The following is a 25,799-nucleotide window of genomic DNA, read 5'->3' as shown; positions in this document are numbered from 1 at the left end:
TTAGGGAATATTTTTGGGTGGAAACTGATACAAAAAAGGTTCTGTTGGTGGAATAGTAGAACCAATAGCGGGAGACTGCCCCTTTTGGTTCTAATATTCCACCAAAAGAACCATATTTGTATTGCTTCCCACACAAAAATTCCCTAAGCTGTCGGACGCATGTTTTTACGAATTTGACCTGATGCAGTGAGCAGCGCTAAGCGCATCGTCCCCAATCTTTTGAAAATAAATTCACGGTTACCAAGTGCAGTACATCCAGCCTAGCCGGTTTTATTCTCCATGTTTGGCTACTGAGAATATGGAGGCAGAGGGGGAGGATATGTTGAGAGACCAGGTGGAAGAGCGAGACAGTGTAATGGCCTTTGAAGCTACAGCATGGAGCGACCATAGAAAACAAATACAAGAAGATTCCCACAGTCACAGTGCCTGGATCTATGAGTAAGTGTCCCTGGTTTATTATGATGGATTTTGATGGTAGACAGCTGATGGGGGAGCTGAACCGTGTGCAGTGTAGATATCTCACCTGCCAGTGCACCCTAGTGCTCAAAGTCCAGCTACAATCCTGGTATACAACTCGCCCAAAGATATGGTTACACAGGGGTCAAAACCTAACATGGTCTGCAACTTTGTAAGGTCAGCACTGCCCACTGACTCCATTTCAAAGTAGTTATGTATTTTAGGCTACATTCACAAGGATGTACGGCACCGTGCACCCATTGCGTTGTATGGGGGACATATAAACACTGTATATACGTCCCCCATTTGTTCGTGTGAATGTAGCCTTAATGTCATTTTAAGAAGCCTCGGCGAATGCCTCTGTATGTGATCACTGCAGTCATCCATTTTTTTTCATCCCAGGCCGTGAAATTTCTAAAATTTTCATTGCATTACTCTACTGGTTTACATGACCGATGATTGGATGTCAGATGATTGGCCGCCAGTGTGCTGCTACCCTGTATGGTGGGTATAGGAGGCATTCACAGGAGCTACCTCAATCATTATGCATTTCACAGCAGGACAAAACGGTGAGGAATATAGTCGGGGCGTAAGAGTTCTCCTTACAGAGACTTTGCCAATTAAGGTCTTGAAGGTGTGTGGAGACTTATAGCCATCGATGCTCCACTGGGGGATTCTGGGAAATATGCAAATGAGTTTTCCTAGATTGAACAAGGGAAAACGGTAAGATTCTTTGGAAGGAATGTTGGAGCAGGGCACCGGCCTGTAGTAACCGGACATATTCAGAATTCCTGCTTTGGAGACTCCGCTCGGCATTCCTGCTGTTGGCTATCCTGGAGGATGAGGGGTTTCCCTTATGACCTTCCGGCTTTGCACTTACTACTCCTAGGTAGTAGTTTGAAGATCAGAATAGTAAAAGAGCCGTGGATTAGGCGCTGTTTGTCTTGGTGGCGTCCCGCCAGGAAATAATTGGCGGTGGCAATTGTTATCTCGCACACCTTTCACTGTGTATGAATGATAAACGGCAAACATCCCAAGGCTTCACCGCCGCCGCTTCCACACTGTTTACATTTGCCGGGATAATACCAAGGTCAGGCGGCTCACATTTCCCTACACAAACAAGACTCAAAGTGAGCAGCAGATGGACCGCAACAGGATTTCTCATCGGTATATGACAAGTTTTTTTGTCACTCTTTTTTTTTTATGACTGTAGTGTTATGTATGTGAAATACTCTGTAAGGGGGAGGAGATAAGCTGTGACATCATCTATTGTCAGTAGTGAGGTAATGATGGGTCAGTGATATCTATATAGAGGTCATTGTATAGGGAGGGGGAGGAGATAAGCTGTGACATCATGTATTGTCAGTAGTGATGTAATGATGGGTCAGTGTTACCTATATAGAGGTCATTGTACAGGGAGGAGGAGGAGATAAGCTGTGACATCATCTATTGTCAATAGTGATGTAATGATGGGTCAGTGTTATCTATATAGAGGTCATTGTACAGGGAGGGGGATGAGATAAGCTGTGACATCATCTGTGGTCAGTAGTGATGTAATGATGGGTCAGTGTTATCTATATAGAGGTCATTGTACAGGGAGGGGGAGGAGATAAGCTGTGACATCATCTATTGTCAGTAGTGATGTAATGATGGGTCAGTGTTATCTATATAGAGGTCATTGTACAGGGAGGGGGATGAGATAAGCTGTGACATCATCTGTGGTCAGTAGTGATGTAATGATGGGTCAGTGTTATCTATATAGAGGTCATTGTACAGGGAGGGGGAGGAGATAAGCTGTGACATCATCTATTGTCAGTAGTGATGTAATGATGGGTCAGTGTTATCTATATAGAGGTCATTGTACAGGGAGGGGGAGGAGATAAGCTGTGACAGTGTTTACACATTTCGGGCTATGCTCCTATAATGAGGGCTTCCCTTTTGGCTCATATTTGGCCTAGTTTTCTAGACCCTGGTTGTTATATAATAGACTGTAGCTTTCAGACGTTCTCCCTCCCCCGCTCCCTGTATTATAGGTTCTTTCCCCTGTATCTGGCCGTATAATTCCCTAGTGTTAGGTGATTACTATGAGCGCTGCGTTACATCAGTGCTGTGCGTTGGTGTTCGCTCCGGCTGCAGCTCTATTCTCCTAACACCCACCTGCAGGACAGTAACAATAAACTTTGCCTGCACACGGGAAGGCCCCAGGCTGCGGCACAAGCCTTCCCGTGCTAAGAAAAACTCTGCAATACATGACATGTTGTCTCAGGGAATGTTATAGCTGTGCTGGGACTCCGAGCAAATTGCTGACTACACGAAGTTAATGGCTGAGAATTTATTCCTAAATATATAGGGGGTAGAAGGGAGAACTAGTGTTAAGATGGACACATCTACACAGAGTATTTAAAAGGGGTGTCAAAATTTTGGGCGGCATGGTGGCTTAGTGGTTAGCATTACAGTGTTAGCCTTGCAGCGCTGGGGACCACGGTTCGAGTCCCAGGGTCAACATCTGCAAAGAGCTTGTATGTTCTCTCCATGTTTGCGTGGGTTTCCTCTGGTTCCTCCGGTTTCCTCCCACACTCCAAAATGTACTGGTAGGGTGATTAGTTTGAGCCCCATGATGATAAGGACTGATAAGCTCTGTGCAGTGCTGCGTAATTTGTGTGCACTATATAAATAAAGGAATTATTATTAAACCAGCTATATGCGACCCTCTCTATTGCGCTAATCCAGCGCGGCGCATCCCCTCAACTTTGGTTTGGATTGCGTACAGTGACATACGTACATGTATGTATTGCAGGGTGCATCATACATGACAGCGCTTGACCCCAGAGCAGTCTTCGTTCCTTGTCCAGCAGTGGCCACGCGGTCTGGGTTTTAGTGGCTGATGATGTTCCTGTGGGTAACACCTAATTGTAGCTGAAAGCTGCAGAAACCAGATGTTTCGTGGAGGTTTTTTTTTGTGTTTATAGAAATGCAGGCAAAAAATGCAAAATACATTGAATTTCTACCATGATTTCCAAACTCCTTTATTTATATGTAGAATTGTATATCGCTTTATAATCTTGGATATGGCCAAACCTTGATGTAAACTGATCTGCGGGGTCTATTTTTTTTTTTTTTATGTGTGTTGTCAATGTATTTTATATTTCAATAATCTACATAAATCTTAAATGTCCCTCCTGTAGACAGATTTGTCTTTATGGCTGTAAACAGGTGAAGACCTCATGTAACATGGAGCAGACATTACAGCATGCCCCGAGAATCTCCCCTGACCCCATAACACATTACAGATACTCTCCTCTGAAAGACACAGGCCGCCCCTGGGTTACGTACAAGATGGGTTCTTTAGGTTCATACTTAAATTCTTACATATACAGGCGGTCCCCTACTTAAGGACACCCGACTTAAAGACGACCCCTAGTTGAAGATGGACAGCTCTGCCTGCTGTGACATCTGGTGAAGCTCTCTGGATACTATACTTTAGTCCCAGGCTGCACTGGTCAGTTGTAAGATGCCTGTAATGAAGCTTTACTGATAATCCTTGTTCCATTACAGCAAAAAAAATTGAAGCTCCAATTGTCACTGGGACAAGGGTTACAATTATAAAAAAAAAAAAAAAAAAAAGAGGTTTTTACTTGCATACAAATTCAACTTGAGAACAAACCTATGGACCCATCTTGTACCTAACTCAGGGACTGCCTTGGGATAACAAAATTACACATTCTCTAATTCAATGTTAAAAAAAAATGCTGCCTTTTACAGATATATTTCCTACCTGTGTTTATGGTCGTATCCAAGGACAACCAAAATGTAAACTCCGCACTTTTGCGGGCATGAATAGTGCTTGTAGTACAGGGGGGCCTAGAGGCAGAGAGCACTACAATGTGCAGACACGCTGGCTCTGTTCACACTTGTCGGCCAATACTTAGCTGATGGGTCATTACTAGTATTTGGGCCGAGTAACCCACTTTGAAGATGTTCTCCAAAAATTATAGGATTTTACACAATGTTTAGGGATGTGACAAGTGTCTTCCATGTATGTGTATGTATATACATGCCAAGTGTGGAGACAGAGGACTGATCTCCTGTCACATAATCTCATTAGTCTGCTGCCGGGAGTTGTTGCCACCCCATGTATGCCTAAAATGGTCAACTAGCCCTACCCAAAATACCAGGTACATCTGGCTATGCTTGTGTATTCGCACAGGGGTTTACCAAGTGTTTCCAATCTACTATCATTGGGATACGCCATCCGTAGTAGATGGGTTAGGAGCTCTAGGGCCTCATGCACACGAGCGTATGATTCCTTATAGAATACGGTGGGCCGACAAATAATGGCTGACTATTGGCTGGCAGAATGCTCCTCCCACTGGTCTCCCTGTGTACTGCATGTATATACAGCAGTATACGGTGCACCACTGTACGCAGCAAATATGCAACCTGTATTTTATATGTTCCCTTGGTCTTCTATGGGACGTACTAAACGAAATATATGAGAAAATAGGCCATGATCTATAGTCTTTTTTGTACGGTGCATAATGCAGCCAATAAAATAAACGGCCGTATTGCCTATATCAGTGATGGCGAACCTTCTAGAGACTGAGTGCCCAAACTACAACCAAAATCCACTTATTTACCGTGAAGTGCCAACATGACATTTTAAAAAGTAACTTGTTGCCACTGTTCTTCCTCATGTTTCAATCGTATTGACCCCCTGAGGCCACCAGTACAGTTGAAAGAAGGAACACAGATGCAGACCCTTGTTGTAGCTTCTCTCCAGGGTACCGCTGTAGAGAAAGAATAGTGGGTCTAGCAGGAGGACCTACAAAGACATTGCACTTCTGTCAACGCCTTCTCATTTTTCCTGCAGTTCCAAACAGCAAATGAAATGTCGCTTTAAAACAGTATCTCTTAAGTTGCCTGGGACTGCAGGTGGATTTGGTCCTGTTTAGTGAACTCTGTCCTGGAGCAATGGTCTGAGTGCCCACAGAAATGGCTCCAAGTGCCACCTCTGGCACCCGTGCCATAGGTTCGCCACCACTGGCCTACAGTAATGAAAGGGGCTGTTCGCTACATATATCTGCGGCTGTTTTCATACGTTTGTGTGCTTGAGGCCTAACTCTTACAGATCAGCAGACTAGCGCCCGCTATGCCACCAGCACCTTACAGGAATATATTGTATATGTCACTGCTGCTCAGATCTCTTATAGTCAAAGAAAATCTACCATGAAAATGCATCATGATAAACCAGGGACATTACTCATAGATCCAGGCACTGTGACTGTGGTAATCTTCTTATTTGTTATCTATGGCCTCCTTCCTTCTAATATCAACTTTTAAGGGCTCAAGGGGGCGTTACCAAAGCCTCCTCATGCTGCAGCTGCACAGGTTGTTAGATCCCCCCCCCCCCCCCCTCCAATTGTACGAGATGACATCAGGCAGAGTGAGTGGGGAGACAGTGTAACAGTCTGAAGTTGCAACAAGGAGGGGCAGTGGTAATACCTTCTAGAGCCCTTCAGGAGGCAATGGATAACTAAGAAGATGCCACAGTCACGGTGCCTGGATCTATGAGTAATGTCCCTAGTTTATAAACTAGGATGGATTTCCTTTCATGGTGGCAGCGCTGGCACATCCAGCCACATCGGTGTATGTTTCTGGCACTGTCGTCCTTTGGGCTCTGGGCGGCATGCTGTGCATCAGTCTATGAATGCCCTATAATACCCATAGGATGTATACTTCTCAACAGACAAACAAAATTCTGTCACACAACTTTAAACACATAAGTGTCCCAAGGGCCAATGGCTCCAATTCTTGGGATTATTCTTAGGTTGTGTATCCAGTCTTGCTGGATTTGTGATACACGAGCCTGCATTGCCGAATTCATGAGGTTTCTGTACTGTTCTCGGGTGTCTCGCACCTATTTTTATTATCTTGTTTTTGTAAAATTGATAATTTATTAATTGTGTTTGTTTTATTTGGGGACATTCATTGCATGTGAAACATGGTTAAAGGGAACCTGTCACCAGGGACCTAATTTTCACTAAAGACAAGTTACAGAGGCCCATGACGCCTGCAGTGCAAATCTGTCTCTCTGCCTTCTCTAAGCATTTGCATTACAATATAATTGTGTGTTATAACTTACCTTGCACCCTGACAGAATCCTCTGTGTACTCCTAGGGGGCTGGGCTTTGGTTTGGATACATTTCGATAAAACATGTGACTTGCCTGTGCTGCGGACTCCTTAGTTCTTGGCCCCCACCTTTTTGCTCCTGTAAAACTCCTCCCTATGGCTCCTTCACAGAGCTCAAAGCCTGGTGAGCTGACATTGGTGGGAGAGGGTGGAGCTGTACAGGAACACAAAGGTGGGGGCCAAGAGCTGAGGAGTCCGCAGAACAGGCCGGTCACATGTTTTTTGAAATGCATCCAAATCAAAGCCCAACCCCTGGGAATACACAGAGGATTCTGTCAGGGTGCAAGGTAAGTTATACCACACAATTATATTATAATGCAAATTCTTAGAGAAAGCAGAAAGACATATTTGCACTGCAGGTGTCATGGGCTTCTGTAAGCTGTCTTTAGTGAAAATGAGGTACCTGGTGACAGGTTCCCTTTTAAGTATGATTCTCTCAAGCAGCTGTTGGGTTAAAAATGCAGAACAAGCAGGAAACCTGTTATAGAGCAGGAGTATCTCAGCATATTATATATATTGGCCCAGGTTATAGAGCAGGAGGAGCTGAGCACATTGTACATGGTGTCCTATCCCTGAGGCAGCATATTATAGGTCAGGCGGAGCTGAGAGGATTGTATACAGCGCCCTATCTTCAGGCGTCATGTTATAGAGCAGGAGGAGCTGAGAGGATTGTATATATTGTCTTATCTGTGGGAAGCATGCTATAGAGCAGGGGGAGCTGAGTAGATTGTACACGGTGTCCTATTTTCAGTAGATAAATAGATTGGTATGTAGTTTGCTACAGCAAAAAAAACTAGTTTAAAATGTTAATCCATCCATATTTCTGCATTTTCTATACAGACAGTCCCCGGGTTACGTAAAATATAGGTTAAGTTGAATTTGTAGGTTGGAACAGGTATATTTTATAATTGTAGCTACGGACAAATTTATTTTTTGCCCGAGTGACAATTGATTTAAAAAAAATTTAGCTGCAATGGGACCAAAGATTATCAACAAAACTTCATTACAGACATCTTACAGCTGATCATTGCAGTCTGGGACTATAGTAACATCCAGAGACTTCACCAGAGGTCAGAGGGGTCCGTCTGTAAGTCGAGCCTTCCTAAAGGGCATCTACCACCAGGATGAAGGCCTGCATGCAAATGAGCCTGAGGGGCTCCAGGCTCCATAGGTGTTAATGGAGCCTCTCAGGCTCATTTGCATGAAGGCCTTCATCCTTGTGGTAGATGCCCTTTAAGTCAGGGACTGCCTGTTCTTGGCTGTCCAGTGGGCGGTCCTATGCAGGGATTGACAGCCTCCTCTCTGCAGTTGGTGTAGGCCCGCCCACTGGACTCCTTCTTCTTTTTTTTTTTTTTTTTTTTCTTCGTTTTTTCTTTCCAGAATACTTTGAAAACTGTTACTATTTCCATTGTTAGTCTCCTAAAGTCTTTCCAGCACTGCCGGAGATTACACATTAATTTTATTTTTATAAAGGTTTTTAGGCATATTTAGAGTATCGCATAATGCAGTTATAAGCCCAGAATTTCTGGATGTTGGGGAATTCGGGTAAATAAGAAAAACACATTTTTTTTTTTTCTGTTTTTCGGGTGTTACTTCACCCGGCATGAGATGTGATTGGTCAGCAGCGTCTGCCTTTATATAGTCCAGTGATTGAGTGCTGGGTCGGCGGCGTCCGTGTTTATGAAGAGGTTCCATATAGGAGCGGCTTGTGTGTCAGTCTCCAGAACTTGCTGTGTATGTGCAATCCCTTGGCCTTTTGCACAGATTGGTAAAGTGATACGCGGAGGGGAATCCTTACACATAAGAGGATCACTCCTGGCCGTGGGGGCCGTCTGCTCAGACATCTGTTAAGTCACTTAAACAGAAGTTAAATGGCACAATATAGATCCTGCAGGGCTAAGCACAAGCCGGAGCCTCTGCCTGCTCCATAGCATTACATAAGGGAGGCCGCCTGGTGTTATAGGTAATGGCACATTATAGATCCTGCAGGGCTAAGCACAAGCCGGAGCCTCTGCCTGCTCCATAGCATTACATAAGGGAGGCCGCCTGGTGTTACAGGTAATGGCACATTATAGATCCTGCAGGGCTAAGCACAAGCCGGAGCCTCTGCCTGATCCATAGCATTACATAAGGGAGGCCGCCTGGTGTTACAGGTAATGGCACATTATAGATCCTGCAGGGCTAAGCACAAGCCGGAGGCTCTGCCTGCTCCATAGCATTACATAAGGGAGGCCGCCTGGTGTTATAGGTAATGGCACATTATAGATCCTGCAGGGCTAAGCACAAGCCGGAGCCTCTGCCTGCTCCATAGCATTACATAAGGGAGGCCGCCTGGTGTTATAGGTAATGGCACATTATAGATCCTGCAGGGCTAAGCACAAAGCGGAGGCTCTGCCTGCTCCATAGCATTACATAAGGGAGGCCGCCTGGTGTTACAGGTAATGGCACATTATAGATCCTGCAGGGCTAAGCACAAGCCGGAGCCTCTGCCTGCTCCATAGCATTACATAAGGGAGGCCGCCTGGTGTTATAGGTAATGGCACATTATAGATCCTGCAGGGCTAAGCACAAGCCGGAGCCTCTGCCTGCTCCATAGCATTTCATAAGGGAGGCCGCCTGGTGTTATAGGTAATGGCACATTATAGATCCTGCAGGGCTAAGCACAAGCCGGAGCCTCTGCCTGCTCCATAGCATTACATAAGGGAGGCCGCCTGGTGTTATAGGTAATGGTACAATATAGATCCTGCAGGGCTAAGCACAAGCCGGAGGCTCTGCCTGCTCCATAGCATTACATAAGGGAGGCCGCCTGGTGTTATAGGTAATGGCACATTATAGATCCTGCAGGGCTAAGCACAAGCCGGAGCCTCTGCCTGCTCCATAGCATTACATAAGGGAGGCCGCCTGGTGTTACAGGTAATGGCACATTATAGATCCTGCAGGGCTAAGCACAAGCCGGAGCCTCTGCCTGCTCCAAAGCATTACATAAGGGAGGCCGCCTGGTGTTACAGGTAATGGCACAATATAGATCCTGCAGGGCTAAGCACAAGCCGGAGGCTCTGCCTGCTCCATAGCATTACATAAGGGAGGCCGCCTGGAGTTATAGGTAATGGCACATTATAGATCCTGCAGGGCTAAGCACAAGCCGGAGCCTCTGCCTGCTCCATAGCATTACATAAGGGAGGCCGCCTGGTGTTACAGGTAATGGCACATTATAGATCCTGCAGGGCTAAGCACAAGCCGGAGCCTCTGCCTGCTCCATAGCATTACATAAGGGAGGCCGCCTGGTGTTACAGGTAATGGCACATTATAGATCCTGCAGGGCTAAGCACAAGCCGGAGCCTCTGCCTGCTCCATAGGATTACATAAGGGAGGCCGCCTGGTGTTATAGGTAATGGCACATTATAGATCCTGCAGGGCTAAGCACAAGCCGGAGCCTCTGCCTGCTCCATAGCATTACATAAGGGAGGCCGCCTGGTGTTATAGGTAATGGCACATTATAGGTCCTGCAGGGCTAAGCACAAGCCGGAGCCTCTGCCTGCTCCATGGCATTACATAAGGGAGGCCGCCTGGTGTTACAGGTAATGGCACATTATAGATCCTGCAGGGCTAAGCACAAGCCGGAGCCTCTGCCTGCTCCATAGCATTACATAAGGGAGGCCGCCTGGTGTTATAGGTAATGACACAATATAGATCCTGCAGGGCTAAGCACAAGCCGGAGCCTCTGCCTGCTCCATAGCATTTCATAAGGGAGGCCGCCTGGTGTTATAGGTAATGGCACATTATAGATCCTGCAGGGCTAAGCACAAGCCGGAGGCTCTGCCTGCTCCATAGCATTACATAAGGGAGGCCGCTTGGTGTTATAGGTAATGGCACATTATAGATCCTGCAGGGCTAAGCACAAGCCGGAGCCTCTGCCTGCTCCATAGCATTACATAAGGGAGGCCGCCTGGTGTTATAGGTAATGGCACATTATAGATCCTGCAGGGCTAAGCACAAGCCGGAGCCTCTGCCTGCTCCATAGCATTACATAAGGGAGGCCGCCTGGTGTTATAGGTAATGGCACATTATAGATCCTGCAGGGCTAAGCACAAGCCGGAGCCTCTGCCTGCTCCATAGCATTACATAAGGGAGGCCGCCTGGTGTTACAGGTAATGGCACATTATAGATCCTGCAGGGCTAAGCACAAAGCCGGAGGCTCTGCCTGCTCCATAGCATTACATAAGGGAGGCCGCCTGGTGTTATAGGTAATGGCACATTATAGATCCTGCAGGGCTAAGCACAAGCCGGAGCCTCTGCCTGCTCCATAGCATTACATAAGGGAGGCCGCCTGGTGTTACAGGTAATGGCACATTATAGATCCTGCAGGGCTAAGCACAAGCCGGAGCCTCTGCCTGCTCCATAGCATTACATAAGGGAGGCCGCCTGGTGTTATAGGTAATGGCAGGAGAGGTTCTTGGCTAGAATCACATCTTGTCTGAGTCTCTGAGACTGTGATCAATACCGCAAAAGATCAGGGCACCAGTAGTGACATCAGAGTCGTCTAGTAGCACCTCATCCATCCCTTCACTGCTCATCAAAATAACAAATACAGACTCCTGAGTAGATAAGGCACATCGCTGTAACCTAAAATATGGTAAACCATGGTCAGACCTTGACAAATTCCCAGCAACTAATGAAGGCCATAGTTAATGATAACGCCTTGGTATTGTATGGCCCCTGCAGCCATCGGATTCACCTGCACTTGGTTACCCTAATATCAGGCGGTGTCCTCAATAAAGTTTTCCATTTTAAAGGAAATCTGCCATCAAAAGCAAGCATGAATTTTCTTATAGTTGTTGTCCATGGCCTCCTTCCTTTTTAAATCTAATTTTACATTTACGCTTATGAGCTAGAGGGACTCTGTGGGGTGTTACCAGAACCACTCCATGTTACACTGTACAGGAGGACTCCCACCCCCACCCCTCCTACTGAGTGAGATCACAGTAGGCTATGGGAGGTCAGTATGGACTTATGGTGGAGTCTATTATTTGGGGTAATGAAACGTCCCTTTATATTTAAGTGGCCAAGTGGCATCCAAAAACACGGATAAATTGTAAGTACCCCTAATAATGTATGCACCAATTCGGCTCAAAATCTAATTACATATAACCGATTGTGTCTCCATAGGGAGATCGGGCCAAATTATACACGACTAGATTGAATAACAAAAAATGATAAATTTTATTAATTTTAGTTAAAAGCATAGACAAAACATGTTAAAAGGGTTAATTACAGCGGTGGATGGGATACACAGAAAAGGAACTATATCTGGGAGGTCACGACATAATATTGCACATATACGTAAATAAACAGGTCATACTTATTGCCTGAAAAAGGATGTCTTATTAAAGTATATATGAAGTAACGTGCTTACCCATGTGGATAATCAAAGTTAACGTGACCCGGGTAGTTCCTACTATGGGAGGTCAGTAGGAAGATGTGCTCCTGCACAGTGTAACAGCCTGTGAAGCTAAACCATGCAGGGGCTCTGGTAACTCCCCCCTTTCCCTCAGAGCTCTTCTGGCTTCCAACATAATTTTACAAGTTGATTTTTTAGAAGGAAGGGAGCCATGTATAACAAATATAGGAAGATTACCAGCCACCTTGGATTGGATCCGGAATCCGCGGTCTTCTGTCCTGAAGGACTTGTGGTTCTAGACCCTTTTTTATACACAAAGTTGTTTCTCTCCATACTGACAATTCCTGTTTTTTCTTTCTTTCAGGGAAATGAAGCGAGTTACCCGTTGGAGATGTGCTCACACTGTAAGTCACTTTTGCACCTTGTGTTCTTTTGAGGGTATTGTTTAAGGCCTACCTAACCTGTCATCATAAGATGAGCGATAATGGCAGTTCTGATCATTTTTGCAATTTAAAAAAAAAAAATAAAAAATTCTCTCCCGAGCAAAATTGTAAGTTCTCATGTTGGGCGGAGATTAATCTGCTCCTGTTTACTCTTCCCCCTGCCATCTGCATAGACTACCATGTAATCACACACCTCCTGCTAGCAAGATGGAGTTCTCCAGAGATGTCAGACAGGGAGAGTAGTAGTCAAGTAGTGGAAGAAGCCTTTAGGCTAAATTCACACTGACGCATTCCCGCTCGGCTACATGTCCTATCTTTTTCCAGTATACGGAGCGGTTGACACTGTATTGCTCTTTGTAGCCTCCTATGGGGACATTGGTGGAAAGCAGAAGGCTTCCTAGGTGTCACCCGATACCCCGGAAACTGCAGACCATGCCTCTTGTTAATTGGTGATGAGTGATCACTCATGAGTGTTTCTTTTGGGGACAAGAGTGGTTTCCCCATGAAAGAAAGTTCTCAAACTTTAATCCTTTACACAATTAACTCTTAATTTGCAATTTTAGTTATTTTTATTGCTATTTTTGGTCCATTCAGATTGAGTAGGGAGTTTAACCCCTTCCCGACAGACTATTACTTAGCTATGTGGCAAGGGCAGTATGCAGAGGGCTGATGGGCTGAACTCCCTCCATATTGCAGCTACGGTAACATAACGGAAAAAGAGCATCCAAAATGTCCACTCTCCTGCCATTTTGCAACACATAAAATTTTTTTACGTAAAGTGATCAAACTGGGTAACAGACCCCAAAATGACAGCAATGAAAAACTCGGTTTGTTTAGCAAAAATGACACCGGTCCATACACCGAAGAATGAAAAAGCTACTGGCGCCAGAATTGCCGTTGTCGGTCTCCTACCTTCTAGTACCTCTTAAAACATCCCAGAATTACTACTAAAGCCCAGTTCACACCTGTGTTGGGGGTGAACCCATATGCTTCTGTTAAATAGGAAGGTTCCCCTTATGCTTCTGTTATTGAATATTTTGGGGATTGGGGGGTGGAGAATAACTGCAGCACCTTCTTTTCTGCTAGATGCAAGTATGAACATGGGCTAACCAACAGCTCTGCTCATGAGTGCCCCATGCTAGGAGCCTGTTAAAGACTCCTATAGCGGTCATTGGGCAATTCTGTATTAGGCCTCATGCAGACAAACTTAGGCCCGCACAGCTACAGCCGGCCGTGCATACGTCCGTTGCGATGGAGAGGAGGAGGGGTGACCCCTCTCCATTGCAATACATTGCGCACAACCTGTATATGAGCATTGCCGTCTATGGGGGACGTATGTACGGCAGTTGTGCACTTGGGGCCTTAGTCTGCCATAGACTGTACTACAGAAGCAGTATAATTACAGTGCACTTGAATACAGTTATATTGCTGCATATTGCATCGGTGATCAGACCCCCTAGGCCAGTGATGGCAAACCTTTTAGACACCGAGTGCCCAAACTACATCCAAAACCCACATATTTTTCGCAAAGTGCCGACGCGACAATTTAAACAGTAACGTATTACTCCCTACTGTCACATTTTTGAATTGTATAGGCACCTTTGGACACCAATACAGTACAAAATAGGAGAAAAAGCTTTAGTTATCATTGTAGCTTCCTTCTAGGGTCCTGGGCTGCCTGGGACTGCAAGAGGCCTTGAGTCCTGTCTGGCGGAGTCTGCGGTGGGGTGATCGCACGGGTGCCCATAGGGAGGGCTCTGAGTGCCACCTCTGGCACCCGTGCCATAGGTTCGACACCACTGCCCTCCGTGCCATAGGTTCGCCACCACTGCCCTAGGCTTAAAGTACCCTAGGGGGCGTGAAATGATTTAAATATTTTAAAAATGTAAAAAAATTGTAACCTTTCTCAGTGTCCCAAAATGTAGAATCTATCAAAATTTAAAAACAACTCTTCTCGGCTGTGAACCGAGAAAATAGCATCTGAATGTTTGAATCCTCACTATTTTTTTACCATTTCGCATAACACATAAAACTGAAAAAAGTGATCAAAATGTCACAGTCCCCACAATTGTAAAATTGTGCAAAATTATAGCTTACACAGGTCCGTTCAGTAAAGTATGAAAAAGTTATTGCCCCTGGAATATAAAACGAAATTTTTAGATTTTTTTTTTTTGGTGTACTATAAAGTTCCTATATAAATGTAGCGTCTTCCAATGAATAAAGGGGAGGTGTTACTAGAAGCGCATACACTGAAGAAAATCTAAAATATCGCCACTAGAAAGTACAATGTGTCACACGGGTAACAAGCCCTCCGGTCTCCATAAACCGAAAAAACAAAAATGATTTGGCTTGTGGAAAGAGGGGGCCTGTTTAGGAAAGGGTTAAGTTTGGTACCACTGAGCGCTGTGTAACGTGTTTTGTCCTTGTCCTTCAGAAATGGCTTTGGGAGGGAAATCCCTTGGCGCAGCGGCTGCCTGTTAGTGTCCTTCTTGGTGATTTTGTACAGCGCCCTGTATACTAGTGTCTATGTATATCTTCAAGGGCATCGCCTGTGTAATGTGAGCCGGGGGATGGAAATAGACGCCCTGCCTCCGGCTCTCAGGGCTGTGGTTATGAATCAGACGCTCGTGGCTGTGTAGTGGGCTGCAGTGTGTAACACATGGCCCCCGCTCCTTGGGAACTGTCCGCTTTATGCATTTCGGGTACTTTTTTGTTCTTCTACAGTGTTGGTGCTATGTACCGGCCTTGTACATCTATTTGTTAATAAAGTTGTTTAAATGCCCTTACTTCTGGTATAAGTGTCCAACCTCCATAGTCCATTCAATATTATGAGTCAGAAATTGTCCAGCAATGCGCTCGGTTATCTCTGGAACTCCTCATCCATTTTGTATTAGAATGCTGGATCACCGTACTCTGCAATTTCCTACAGTCCCATTGTATTGAAAGGCTTGTTGGGGTACATGCTCGACCAGCAGTCGGACCCTCATTGATCAGATCCCGTGCATAGGGGATAACAAACTTAAAGGACATCTACCACCAGGATGAAGGATTGTAAACCAAGCAAACTGACATACTAGTTTGTGCCCCCTCTGGCAGGATCCACTATTCTTATTCCCTGTTTTTTTACAAAAAAGGCTTAAAATTATGCAAATGAGCTTGAGGGGCTCCAGCCTTCATAGATGTTAATAGAGCATGGAGCCCCTTGGGCTCATTTGCATAATCCTAAAGCTTTTTTTCTTAAAAACCATGGCATAGGTAGCTTAAAGAAGAGGAGATCCTGCCTCAGGAGGCACACACCAGCATGTCGGTGAGCTTGGTTTACAATCCTTCAACCTGGGGATAGATGTACTTTTAAAGAATTTTATGTACCGGTAGTTGCAGGAAGGAGTTGGCTTTTCTAATTATTATATATATTTTTTTTGAATGTTGCAAATCTTATATTTGTTTTATATGGCCTCCTTTCTTCTAAAATACACTTCTAAAGTTATGCTAATGAGTCTGAAGGCTTTGGGAGGTGGGCTTTACAAGAGTGCCTCCCATTCTGCAGATTCACAGGCAGTTACACTGTACAGAAGCAGGAGGAATAACTGAGGAGCAGCAGAACTCACAGGGGTTTTCCCACAAAACAAGTTAGGTCTTGCCCACAGGATAGGGCCTTACTTGCTGATTGGTGGGGGTCTCAATGATGAGACCCCCTACAGATCACGAGAATGTGGCGTTCGGCAATCTCCCTCAGCTCCATAGAGATGGATGGGGTAGAACGGATGGGGTAGCAGCGAATGGCTGCTCCACTCATCTCTGGGAGCAAAGGGGATCAGACAGAGGTACTTCGGATCCCATCGGAGCACCTCATCTCTGAGACCCCCACCGATCAACCAGCTAGGCCCTAACACAGGATAACTGGTGGGAAACCCCTTTAAGAGCCAGTCATGTTTGTAGAGTTTTGTTGCTGAGGGTTTATGGGATGCTGAGCCCTTGTATGTAGCAGCGGATGTGTCTGTAGCACACGTCTCTACCTGTTCACCTTCTCTCTATATTTACTTTTTATGTCAACATGACTGCGCCCGAGGCCTCGGTGTACAGGAGGATTTACAGCCACTAGAGAATCCGCCGGGTATTTGAGGAATGATGAATATACTACAAGCCCCCGAGCTGATACTGAGGGCAGTGACCTCACACCCCTCCTGTGTTACACCTGCCGAATCCTAGAGGACCTGCCTCCTCTCCTGCCCTGCCCTTACAGCTCTGCAGTATACAGCCCCTCTGTTATTCCTCCTAGACGTGTATGAATACCAATGGGGATGTGTCCCTGCAATGTTATTGTCACCTTGTAGCTGGCACCAAGCAGAAACCAATGTGGGAAGTGGGAGACCTAGCTTTCCAGAAGCCATTAACGTATTAGGACTTGTTTTTTATTGGAAGAGTTGTATTTTATTATATATATATATATAATAATATATATATAGATAGATGGATGAGGGAGTGACACAATAGCTTACAGTCTATGAGGATGAGGGAGTGACACAATAGCTTACAGTCTATGAGGATGAGGGGGTGACACTAGCTTACAGTCTATGAGGATGAGGGGGTGACACTAGCTTACAGTCTATGAGGATGAGGGGGGTGGGTGACACAAGAGCTTACAGTCTATGAGGATGAGGGGGTGACACAAGAGCTTACAGTCTATGAGGATGAGGGGGTGACACAAGAGCTTACAGTCTATGAGGATGAGGGGGGTGGGTGACACAAGAGCTTACAGTCTATGAGGATGAGGGGGTGACACAAGAGCTTACAGTCTGAGGATGAGGGGGGTGGGTGACACAAGAGCTTACAGTCTATGAGGATGAGGGGGTGACACAAGAGCTTACAGTCTATGAGGATGAGGAGGTGACACAAGAGCTTATAGTCTATGAGGATGAGGTGGTGACACAAGAGCTTACAGTCTATGAGGATGAGGGGTGACACAAGAGCTTACAGTCTATGAGGAAGAGGGGGTGACACAAGAGCTTACAGTCTACGAGGAGGGGGGGGGGGTGACACAAGAGCCTAGTCTCTGAAGGGCTGTGGTGGTGTTACCAGAGCCTCTCGGTGTTGTACATTGACAGTGTGTTAGTGTTCAGATGCATGCCCGCAACCGCTGATCCTGGGAAGGGCACAAAGACCAACGGCTGTTAATGACGGCCATGCCCCCCCCCCCCCCTTCCCCTAGCAGTGACCCCAGAGAGGACCTGTAAATATACTGCAGCTCCATCACACTGAAAGCTGCCGTGCGTTTGCGAAGGGGTTAAATTGATAAAATAAAATGTAAAACAAACCTGACTAGTTTGTAGTGTCCCTGATTCGCTGGTGTGAACCCTGCAGTGACCTGTTAGCCCCCAGATGGTGTCGGGCTGATTACACTCTAGGACTGCGATCGTCTTACATTGTGATATTTGGCCATTTGTCGGCTGTGCGTGGGGGTTAAGTAGACCCTGGCACCCCCGGGTGCTGCCTAGTAGGTCACGGAGCCTCAGCATTTCTAGGTCTTTTATTTTAGTAGCTGAGCTTCTCCTGCGCTCTCTCACTACTCGTGTGGTGATCTGCTTAGCTTGTCCACATTAATTATGCCATGTGATGGGGTGGCATTAGGCGGGCATTAGCAGCTCCTCTCCTGCTTAGCCTGGAACTCGGCAGACCTCTCCGGGAGCCTTGCATTGGGTGTTATGGCTACTGCCGGCAGAAAGCTGGGTAACCGTGCGCTCCATCATCACATATTCCACAAGCGGCAGCGACTGGCCTGATTCCTCCGCTCTATATATGTAATCCTCGTTCTCTTCTCTCCTCCTCTAGTTGATGCTGATGAGATCAAACGGCTGGGGAAGAGGTTTAAGAAGCTGGATTTGGACAATTCTGGATCCCTAAGCGTCGAGGAGTTCATGTCTTTACCCGAGCTGCAGCAGAACCCCCTGGTCCAGCGGGTAATAGACATATTCGATACCGATGGGAACGGAGAGGTCGACTTTAAAGGTAAGAAGGCCGGGTATTTACAGGGCAGGGACATTGGGTTATTTAGTAGGTTTTCCACCTTTTTTGTGTCTCTTTAATCTGTGAGAAAACATTGATGGTAAAGTGATCGGATGAGGGTCACGTCCTGCCGCAGATTAAGTTGGAGGAAAGGACCAAGGTGCTTTGCAGCTTTAAGACTCTTTAGGCGTAAGACCTACTTGGCACTTTAATGCCTACATCTTTGTCATGACGTCTTCCCGTATACACGGCATTATACATGGCAGAGCTGGCCCGAGTTACATATCACGTGCTTATTCGTCTCTCTAAAGGAAAGACTGCTGGATATAGTTTTGTTAAAGGGCTTGGCCACGTTACCACATGTGTTTTGTAATGTGTGTGTAGTTTGGGATATTCAGTAATATACATCAATTACATGTTCTGCATCACTTTGATGATAAGTGAAGCCCGGGGTGTTTACTTCCTGTGGATAGAAACCGGTCCCTGGTCATGTGATGTCACACAGGTGCACTGCTCGTTGTAACAGACAGCTCTGATTTAATGAGCCGTGTGACACCTGTGTGACATCACGTGACCATGGATATAATGAGCCTGTGCACCTGTGTGACATCACACGAGCAGGGATATAATGAGCCTGTGCACCTGTGTGACATCACACGAGCAGGGATATAATGAGCCTGTGCACCTGTGTGACATCACACGAGCAGGGATATAATGAGCCTGTGCACCTGTGTGACATCACACGAGCAGGGATATAATGAGCCTGTGCACCTGTGTGACATCACATGACCAAGAACTGGTATTTATCCACAGGAAGTATACAATAAAGCTTCCTATAGAACAGCGATGGTGAACCTATGGCACTGCTGGCTCGCGCCCCATCCTCCTAACCACTGCCAGGTGCGGACACTTCCTGCTCTGTCACTCCGATCACAGCAGCGCACAGGACGGTAAGTGTCCCAGCGTTGGCAGCGAAATGTCATTACGCTGCCAGCGCTGGGCACCTTACTCCGTGTGCGCTGCAGTGATCAGCCGGAGGAACGCCGAGTCTGAGGTGAGTTTTTTTTTTTTTTTTTTTTTTTTAAACTCAGCGCATCCACGGGGCATAGTAGATCAGCAGGAGGCTGATTTCCTGCCCGCTCCCGCCCCTCCCCTCCCCTAAGCAACCGGCCCGAAACTCACTGCACCCGCTACCACAAGCCCCCACGCCCGAACCCCAGCCCGCTATTGCACCCCTATGACCCACCCCCCCCCGCCCAAACTCCGCCCACTACTGCAATTTGCCTGCCCGAACTCCGGCCGCTCTCACTACCCCAACCCCCCCCCCTGGAACTCATGCCTCATAACCCCATTGCCCCGAACTCCAGATGCTGCATTACGCCCCCCCCCAGCCCTAACTCTGGCCGCCTACCCTCTGCCCATCTACCCTACTGACCCCCCTGGAACAACAGACACCTGAACTTCTGCCCGCCAGCATGGCCGCCACCTTGGACAACCAAAGAGCAAGTAACATATGTCTTTCTATGTATGTATGTATTTATGTACTGTATATGCATATTATATATTTATATGTGCATTTATATATTTATATCTGTGTGAGGGCTTATTTTTTGCGTAACTTATTTTACTTCTCATTTATTATTCCATGTCGTGTACTGGGAAGCTGGATCTTAATACTTTCGCTGTGCGCTCCAAATCATTTGTCTCCTTTATTCTTTGGTCCGGTAAAATCACAGTGATGCCAGATTTGTAGGTTTTATTGTGTTTTAATACTTTCAATAATTAAAACAGTGTACGAAAAAGAAAATAGTTTCGCCGCCTTGTGACGCTAAGAACTTTAGTGCACGGAGCTGGGGAGGTTTGGGTTTTTTTGCTTTATGAGCCGTTGTTTTCATTGCTACCATTTTGAGGACTGCGTAACCTTTTGATAACTTTTTATTACTCTTTTATGTGATGTAAAATGGTGTAAAAGTGGCGTTTCAGTGTGTAAAGGACTGCTGGAATCCGAGCTCAGAGTCCAAACCTTTTAGTGGTGGTAGTAGCTGCCCCCTCACCAGGACCACAAGGTGCCCCATTGATGATACTCCACTCTGCAACGCACATGGAGTGATGGTAGGTCCTTCATACCATTGTGCCCATCATCCTGCTAATCTCACACTATTACTGGAGTAGGACGTTCTGTGTGAGCAGTTTATTTTGATGGAGTTGGTTTTTGCTGCACATGCACCTACAATGGGAATGAAGGGACACCTAGAGCCATTAATGGGAAAACTCCAGGCAGGACCACCTAGTACCGGGTCGGAGCACTTGCTGCCTGACCTGCTCGGACCCTGCGCTCGGCATCCTGAGGTCACTTTTGGTTTCTGCGCTGGAAAGTATTTGTAATCTTCCTTACCTCTGTTTTTTGTTATTTTGTGCAGAGTTCATCGAGGGAGTGTCACAGTTCAGTGTCAAAGGTGACAAAGAACAGAAGCTGAGGTGTAAGTGTCCATCACTATTATCTCACTACAGAACAATAGAAAGCGAGCCACAAATACATTTATCTGCATGTATCTACCCCGGGAACACCTTATCATAGAGAGTGATCTCAAGCTTCTATCTTTATCATCTATCTTACACCCATAGATTCCCTGTCGGACAAGGGAAATGGGATGCTTGGCCCGGCCCCTGTTGCACAGAGAAGCTAATTTGCATAAAGATGTACAGGTCACAGTACATGGGAGGGATTTGTCTGGAAGCCTCACACTATGCTGGTTTCTATTTGTAGTCGTCCATTAAAGAAAAAACTTATTTGGCATTTTTTGTTCTTTTTGACCCTAGTTGCTTTCCGTATTTATGACATGGACAAGGACGGCTACATCTCCAACGGCGAGCTCTTCCAAGTATTGAAGATGATGGTGGGAAACAATCTGAAAGACACCCAGCTACAGCAGATAGTAGACAAAACTATTATCAACGCAGACAAAGATGGGGACGGCAGGATATCTTTCGAAGAGTTTTGTGCTGTAAGTCGGACTATAAACAGATGCTGTGTCCTCCTGTCCACTTATCCTGACGGAGAGAGGAGACGATCCCAGGGATGTTCTCTTGTGGAATTTACTCCATCTCTGATTTCAGGATCAGGGATTAAGTGATTTAGTAAAGTGATGGTGGAAATCCTATAGAAGTGAATAATGCAGGGACTGGGTATTCGCAGAGGGAGCTCAGTTTCCTGCAGTATTGGGGGGTTTACCTGCAATTTTTACTATACAGGGTTGTAGACAATTTTTGGTATTGGCCCTGGAGAGCTGAACAATGTGGGTGGGTGGGTGGGTGGCTGGGCATTAGCAACAGTATAGTAAAAAATGCATTTAAAATCCAGGATTGTAGCTGGACTTGGAACACTCGGAGACAGATCATCCCATTTTTTTCACCCTAACACAGAAGTGCACCAAAGAGAAGTAGCATACTTCTGGTTAGATCTTACAGCAGAAAGTAGTCGAGTGAGTTTTTTGAATGCAGAGAACTAATGGCACAACAGTGTGAGCCTTGGAAAGTCTCCTCACACTTCTGTGCCATTAGCTCTCTGCATTTAGACTGCACCTCACCCCTGCCCTTCTGCTGTAATATCTAACCAGAAGCCTGCCTCTGCTTTTAGAGCAGAGGCGATAGGCTGCGCTGTGAGATCTCACGCAGAAGCGCAACAGCTACAATCATGGAACATAAACCCATCTTTCACTGTACTACTAGCACTACCATTCTTATTAGTAGTTTATCTTTTTTTAAAAAAATCCAATGGCTTTGGCCTTCAAAATGATTACGTAAGTCATTGGGAAACAAGGAAATTAGTTTGGAGCAGTGGGATTTGTGTGTTAGCGTGAACCTTTGTATTTTAGTAATTCGGGTCAAAGCTCTGAACATTGTGCCCTTATTATCTGTGGTAAGAAGACGTGAGACTGTAGACTAACACACGGATGATAACAGCACCATAGATTTTGCATAAAGTCGTAGCCACGGGATAGAGGATGATTATCGGATTGTTGGGGATTACCCCATGGATCATGAGAACGGGGCAGATCCTGTCCTCTGCAATGTCCAGCACTCACATAGTATGGAATATAGCAGGAGGACACACGCTTGGTCTTCTGCTTCATTCAGTGAGGACAGGACCCCTGTTGTTGTGATTGGCCAGGTCCCCAGCAGTTCCTATCCTTAGCGGAAATCTACCATCAAAATCTATCATGATAAACCAAACACACTTCTAGATCCAGGCTCTGTGACTGTGGTAATCTTATTTTTTTTGTCTAAAAATGATACTACTAAAACTGGGGTCGTTACAAGAGGCCCAGCATTCTGCAGATTCACAGGCTGTTACACTGCGCAGGAGCTGAAACTTGTGTGTGAGATGACAACAGGCAGAGGGAGGCGAGACAGTGTAACAGCCTGCTAAGCTATAGCACAGTGGGGCTCTGGTAACACACCCACAGCACTTCTGGCTCATCAGCAAGATTTTAAAAAGTTGATTTTAGAGGGAAGGAGGCCATAACAAATATAAGAAGTTATGGTGCCAGGATCTATGAGTAATGTCCCTGGTTTATCATGGTGCTGTATGTCTGGTTCTGGGGACCAATCCAAATCTGATTTGACAGGTGAGATTCTCATCTCAAAGCCAGGAGAGAGGCGTCTGAAGTTTCTCCCTACCCTTCAGCCTCTAAAAGTGACTCATCTTGTGCAAAAATGTACTCTTGTCTGTTCACTTGCATAAATTGAGGGTACAAATATTATATTAAAAAAAAATATATATAATATTTTAATTTATATCATATTTTAATGATTTATGTATTTATTATTTTTAATAGGTTAACTGGCAGGATTTAATATAAGATGTTCTTCTAGAAAGGACATTTTATGCTGTACATGAGGGGGGAGCTATTAGTTTAGTGGGGTAAAATCTTGGGACGGGTTCCCTCCTGTGGGTAACATTTGTACGTGTGTAGAGTTTGGCATCTGATGGTTTTGTCTCTTCACTTCCAGGTGGTAGGAGGTTTAGATATCCACAAAAAGATGGTGGTTGACGTGTGACTGGCCCACCCCCGAGCCACACCCAACACTTCTGCTTTCTCCTCCATCTCTGAAGATCTGCTCAAGACGTCCAGCAACGCTCTCTGTGTATTTTAAATGGAAGTATTTTTCTCTGTGAAGCCACATTTTCCAACATGAGCCTCATGAAGCCAACATAAGTGTTATTGAACTTTTTTTTTTTTTTTATTAAAGAAAAAATTCTCTCAATAACTCGGTGTAGCACTTTATAGTCTGAAGGACAGCGCGACGGGGGAAGAGCAAACCGGCTCGATGGAGAAAAAGAAGGGAGTTGGCTTTTTTTTTTTTTTATTTATGGGGTTTTTTTTGTGTTTCTCCATCTTTTTATAACGAAGAGTTTATAGCTTTCTACGTAGTCGTAGTCGTGTAGGTGGGGGGGGGGGGGACTTAAAGTCATTTACTTGAGTAAGAGAAAACATGCAAACCTAGGGTTACAATGAGATAATAAAAAGAAAATTTAAAAAAGTGCCAAGCAGAACATACAGCCGCTTCGATACCGAAATCTGAATCCTTACTTTTATTTCACACAGTTTTTATAAATATATATATTAGAGGAATGTATACTACTTTCTGCTGTATCTTGTGATATAAGGTTTTTTCGTTTTTTTTTTTTTTTTTGTAATTAACTGGTTGATCAACTTTGTTGCTTCCTGTTAATCTACTTTACACGTTTTTGTGTGTTTTTTTTTTTTTTTTTAAATAAAAATAAGACAGGAAATTTGTATGTATTAATTTATACATGTTTAATATATTACCAGGGACTGTGTCTCTCTCGCTTCTCGATAACGTAGCTGAATGTTACTGCCAAGTGAAGACCCCCCTTTAAGAACGTATCACCTAAAGCCACTACACCCTCCATCCCGCCTTCCCCCTCCAATATCAACCCGACTGGTTTCATTTTACATATATGCAAGACATTTTCAAAAAAAATTTTGGGGAATTTTTCTTCTCCCTCCAAATTGAATAGAACAAACTACTGCAGGCAGCAGGACTGGTAATATTTATAGATATCTGTATATTGGTTATTAATAGTATGTGTAATCCTTCATGTGAGAGTGATGGGTTCTGGGTTCTTACCACATCGTGTGATATAAAAGTAGCGAGAATTTTTTTTTTTCCTCTCCTTTTCTGCTGTGGTACTATTGGCTACACAATTTTTTTTTTTTTTTTTTTATTGAGGCTGGCAAAAAAAAAAAAAGGAAAAAAATAGGGAGGGGGGAGAGGGAAATACAAAACCGAAGTGTCCACCTGCCATAGCTGTTCCTTCAACTGAGTGCTGCACATCATGGGCTCTGTCTGTGCGAGAGAAATCAAGGTGCTTGGTGTCCTTGCATGACATGGAGTTTTGCATGTAGATCGATTTTAATAATTTTTTTTTTTTTTTTTTTTGGGAAAATGTTCCTCTTGTTTACATAATTTGCATTATATATAAATATCTATATAAATATTACAAAAAAAAAAATTTAAGAAATGTTGCCAAACTTTGGTACATGTTGATGTTAACAATAGAAAAAAATAAATAAATAAAAAAAATCTAAAAAAAAAAAAATCTCCACACTTCACATTAAGTTTTCTTTTTGTTTAGTTCCTCTGGATCGGTCCGTGGTTCGTTATTCCAACCAGTGGTCTCCTGTTCCAGTGTCAGCTGCCATGTGCTCTGCTTTGAGAGGGAGGGGGGGGGGGGGGGGGTATAGTCTTTTTTTGTGAATTTATTATTTTTTTTGTACATACATTGTGTTATGAACATTTTAGCCTATGCTTTCTATTTCTAATGCTTGTGCATATCTTGGCTGACGTTAAAATAGCAATCATTTTCCGTATTGGAGATTTTTTTTTTCTTTTTTTTTTTTATTTTTTAAATTTAGGTTTGCGTGGGGAAATGGTTATTGTTGAATGTTTCATTTTTTTTTCCCTCTGCATGCTATATAAATTGTAGGAAATTAGACTTCATACTGTATGAATAAAGAAATGGAACTTGTTATCCCGTGTCTGGCCTCAAATTACTCTGCAATTCCATGCTCTAAATATACAGACGGTCCCCTACACCCGACTTACATACGACCCCTAGTTACAAACGGACCTCTGGATTTTGGTAATTTGCTGTACTTTATCCTTAGGCTACAATAAACAGCTGTAACAGATATCACAGGCGTCTGTAATGAAGATTTAGTGTTAATCCTGGTTCTTATGACAACCCAACATTTTTAAAATACAATTGTGACAGACTCCA

The 25,799-nt window shown here is 44.8% G+C and overlaps 1 protein-coding gene across 3 annotated transcripts in view; it reads left to right on the top strand.

The window, feature by feature from the left end:
• The window catches only part of PPP3R1 (protein phosphatase 3 regulatory subunit B, alpha), a 40,194-nt gene extending 14,644 nt beyond the window's left edge, over window positions 1–25,550 (top strand). For 2 of the 3 annotated variants that reach the window (XM_072140418.1, XM_072140419.1), the window contains exons 2-6: window positions 12,409–12,448; window positions 18,317–18,493; window positions 20,911–20,970; window positions 21,311–21,495; window positions 23,504–25,550. In XM_072140418.1, the coding sequence (XP_071996519.1) occupies window positions 12,409–12,448; window positions 18,317–18,493; window positions 20,911–20,970; window positions 21,311–21,495; window positions 23,504–23,551 (510 nt within the window). In that variant the 3' untranslated portion in view covers window positions 23,552–25,550. Of the gene's footprint in view, window positions 1–12,408; window positions 12,449–18,079; window positions 18,215–18,316; window positions 18,494–20,910; window positions 20,971–21,310; window positions 21,496–23,503 lie in introns of those variants that run through there. The other variant, XM_072140420.1, reaches the window with a different exon arrangement.
• The last annotated feature ends 249 nt before the right edge of the window (window positions 25,551–25,799 follow it).

This window comes from Engystomops pustulosus, chromosome 3 (genome assembly GCF_040894005.1).
Source record: "Engystomops pustulosus chromosome 3, aEngPut4.maternal, whole genome shotgun sequence".
NCBI lineage: Eukaryota > Metazoa > Chordata > Amphibia > Anura > Leptodactylidae > Engystomops > Engystomops pustulosus.
The sequence above is the reverse complement of the archived record's forward strand: the minus strand, read 5'-3'. Positions and strand labels throughout refer to the sequence as shown.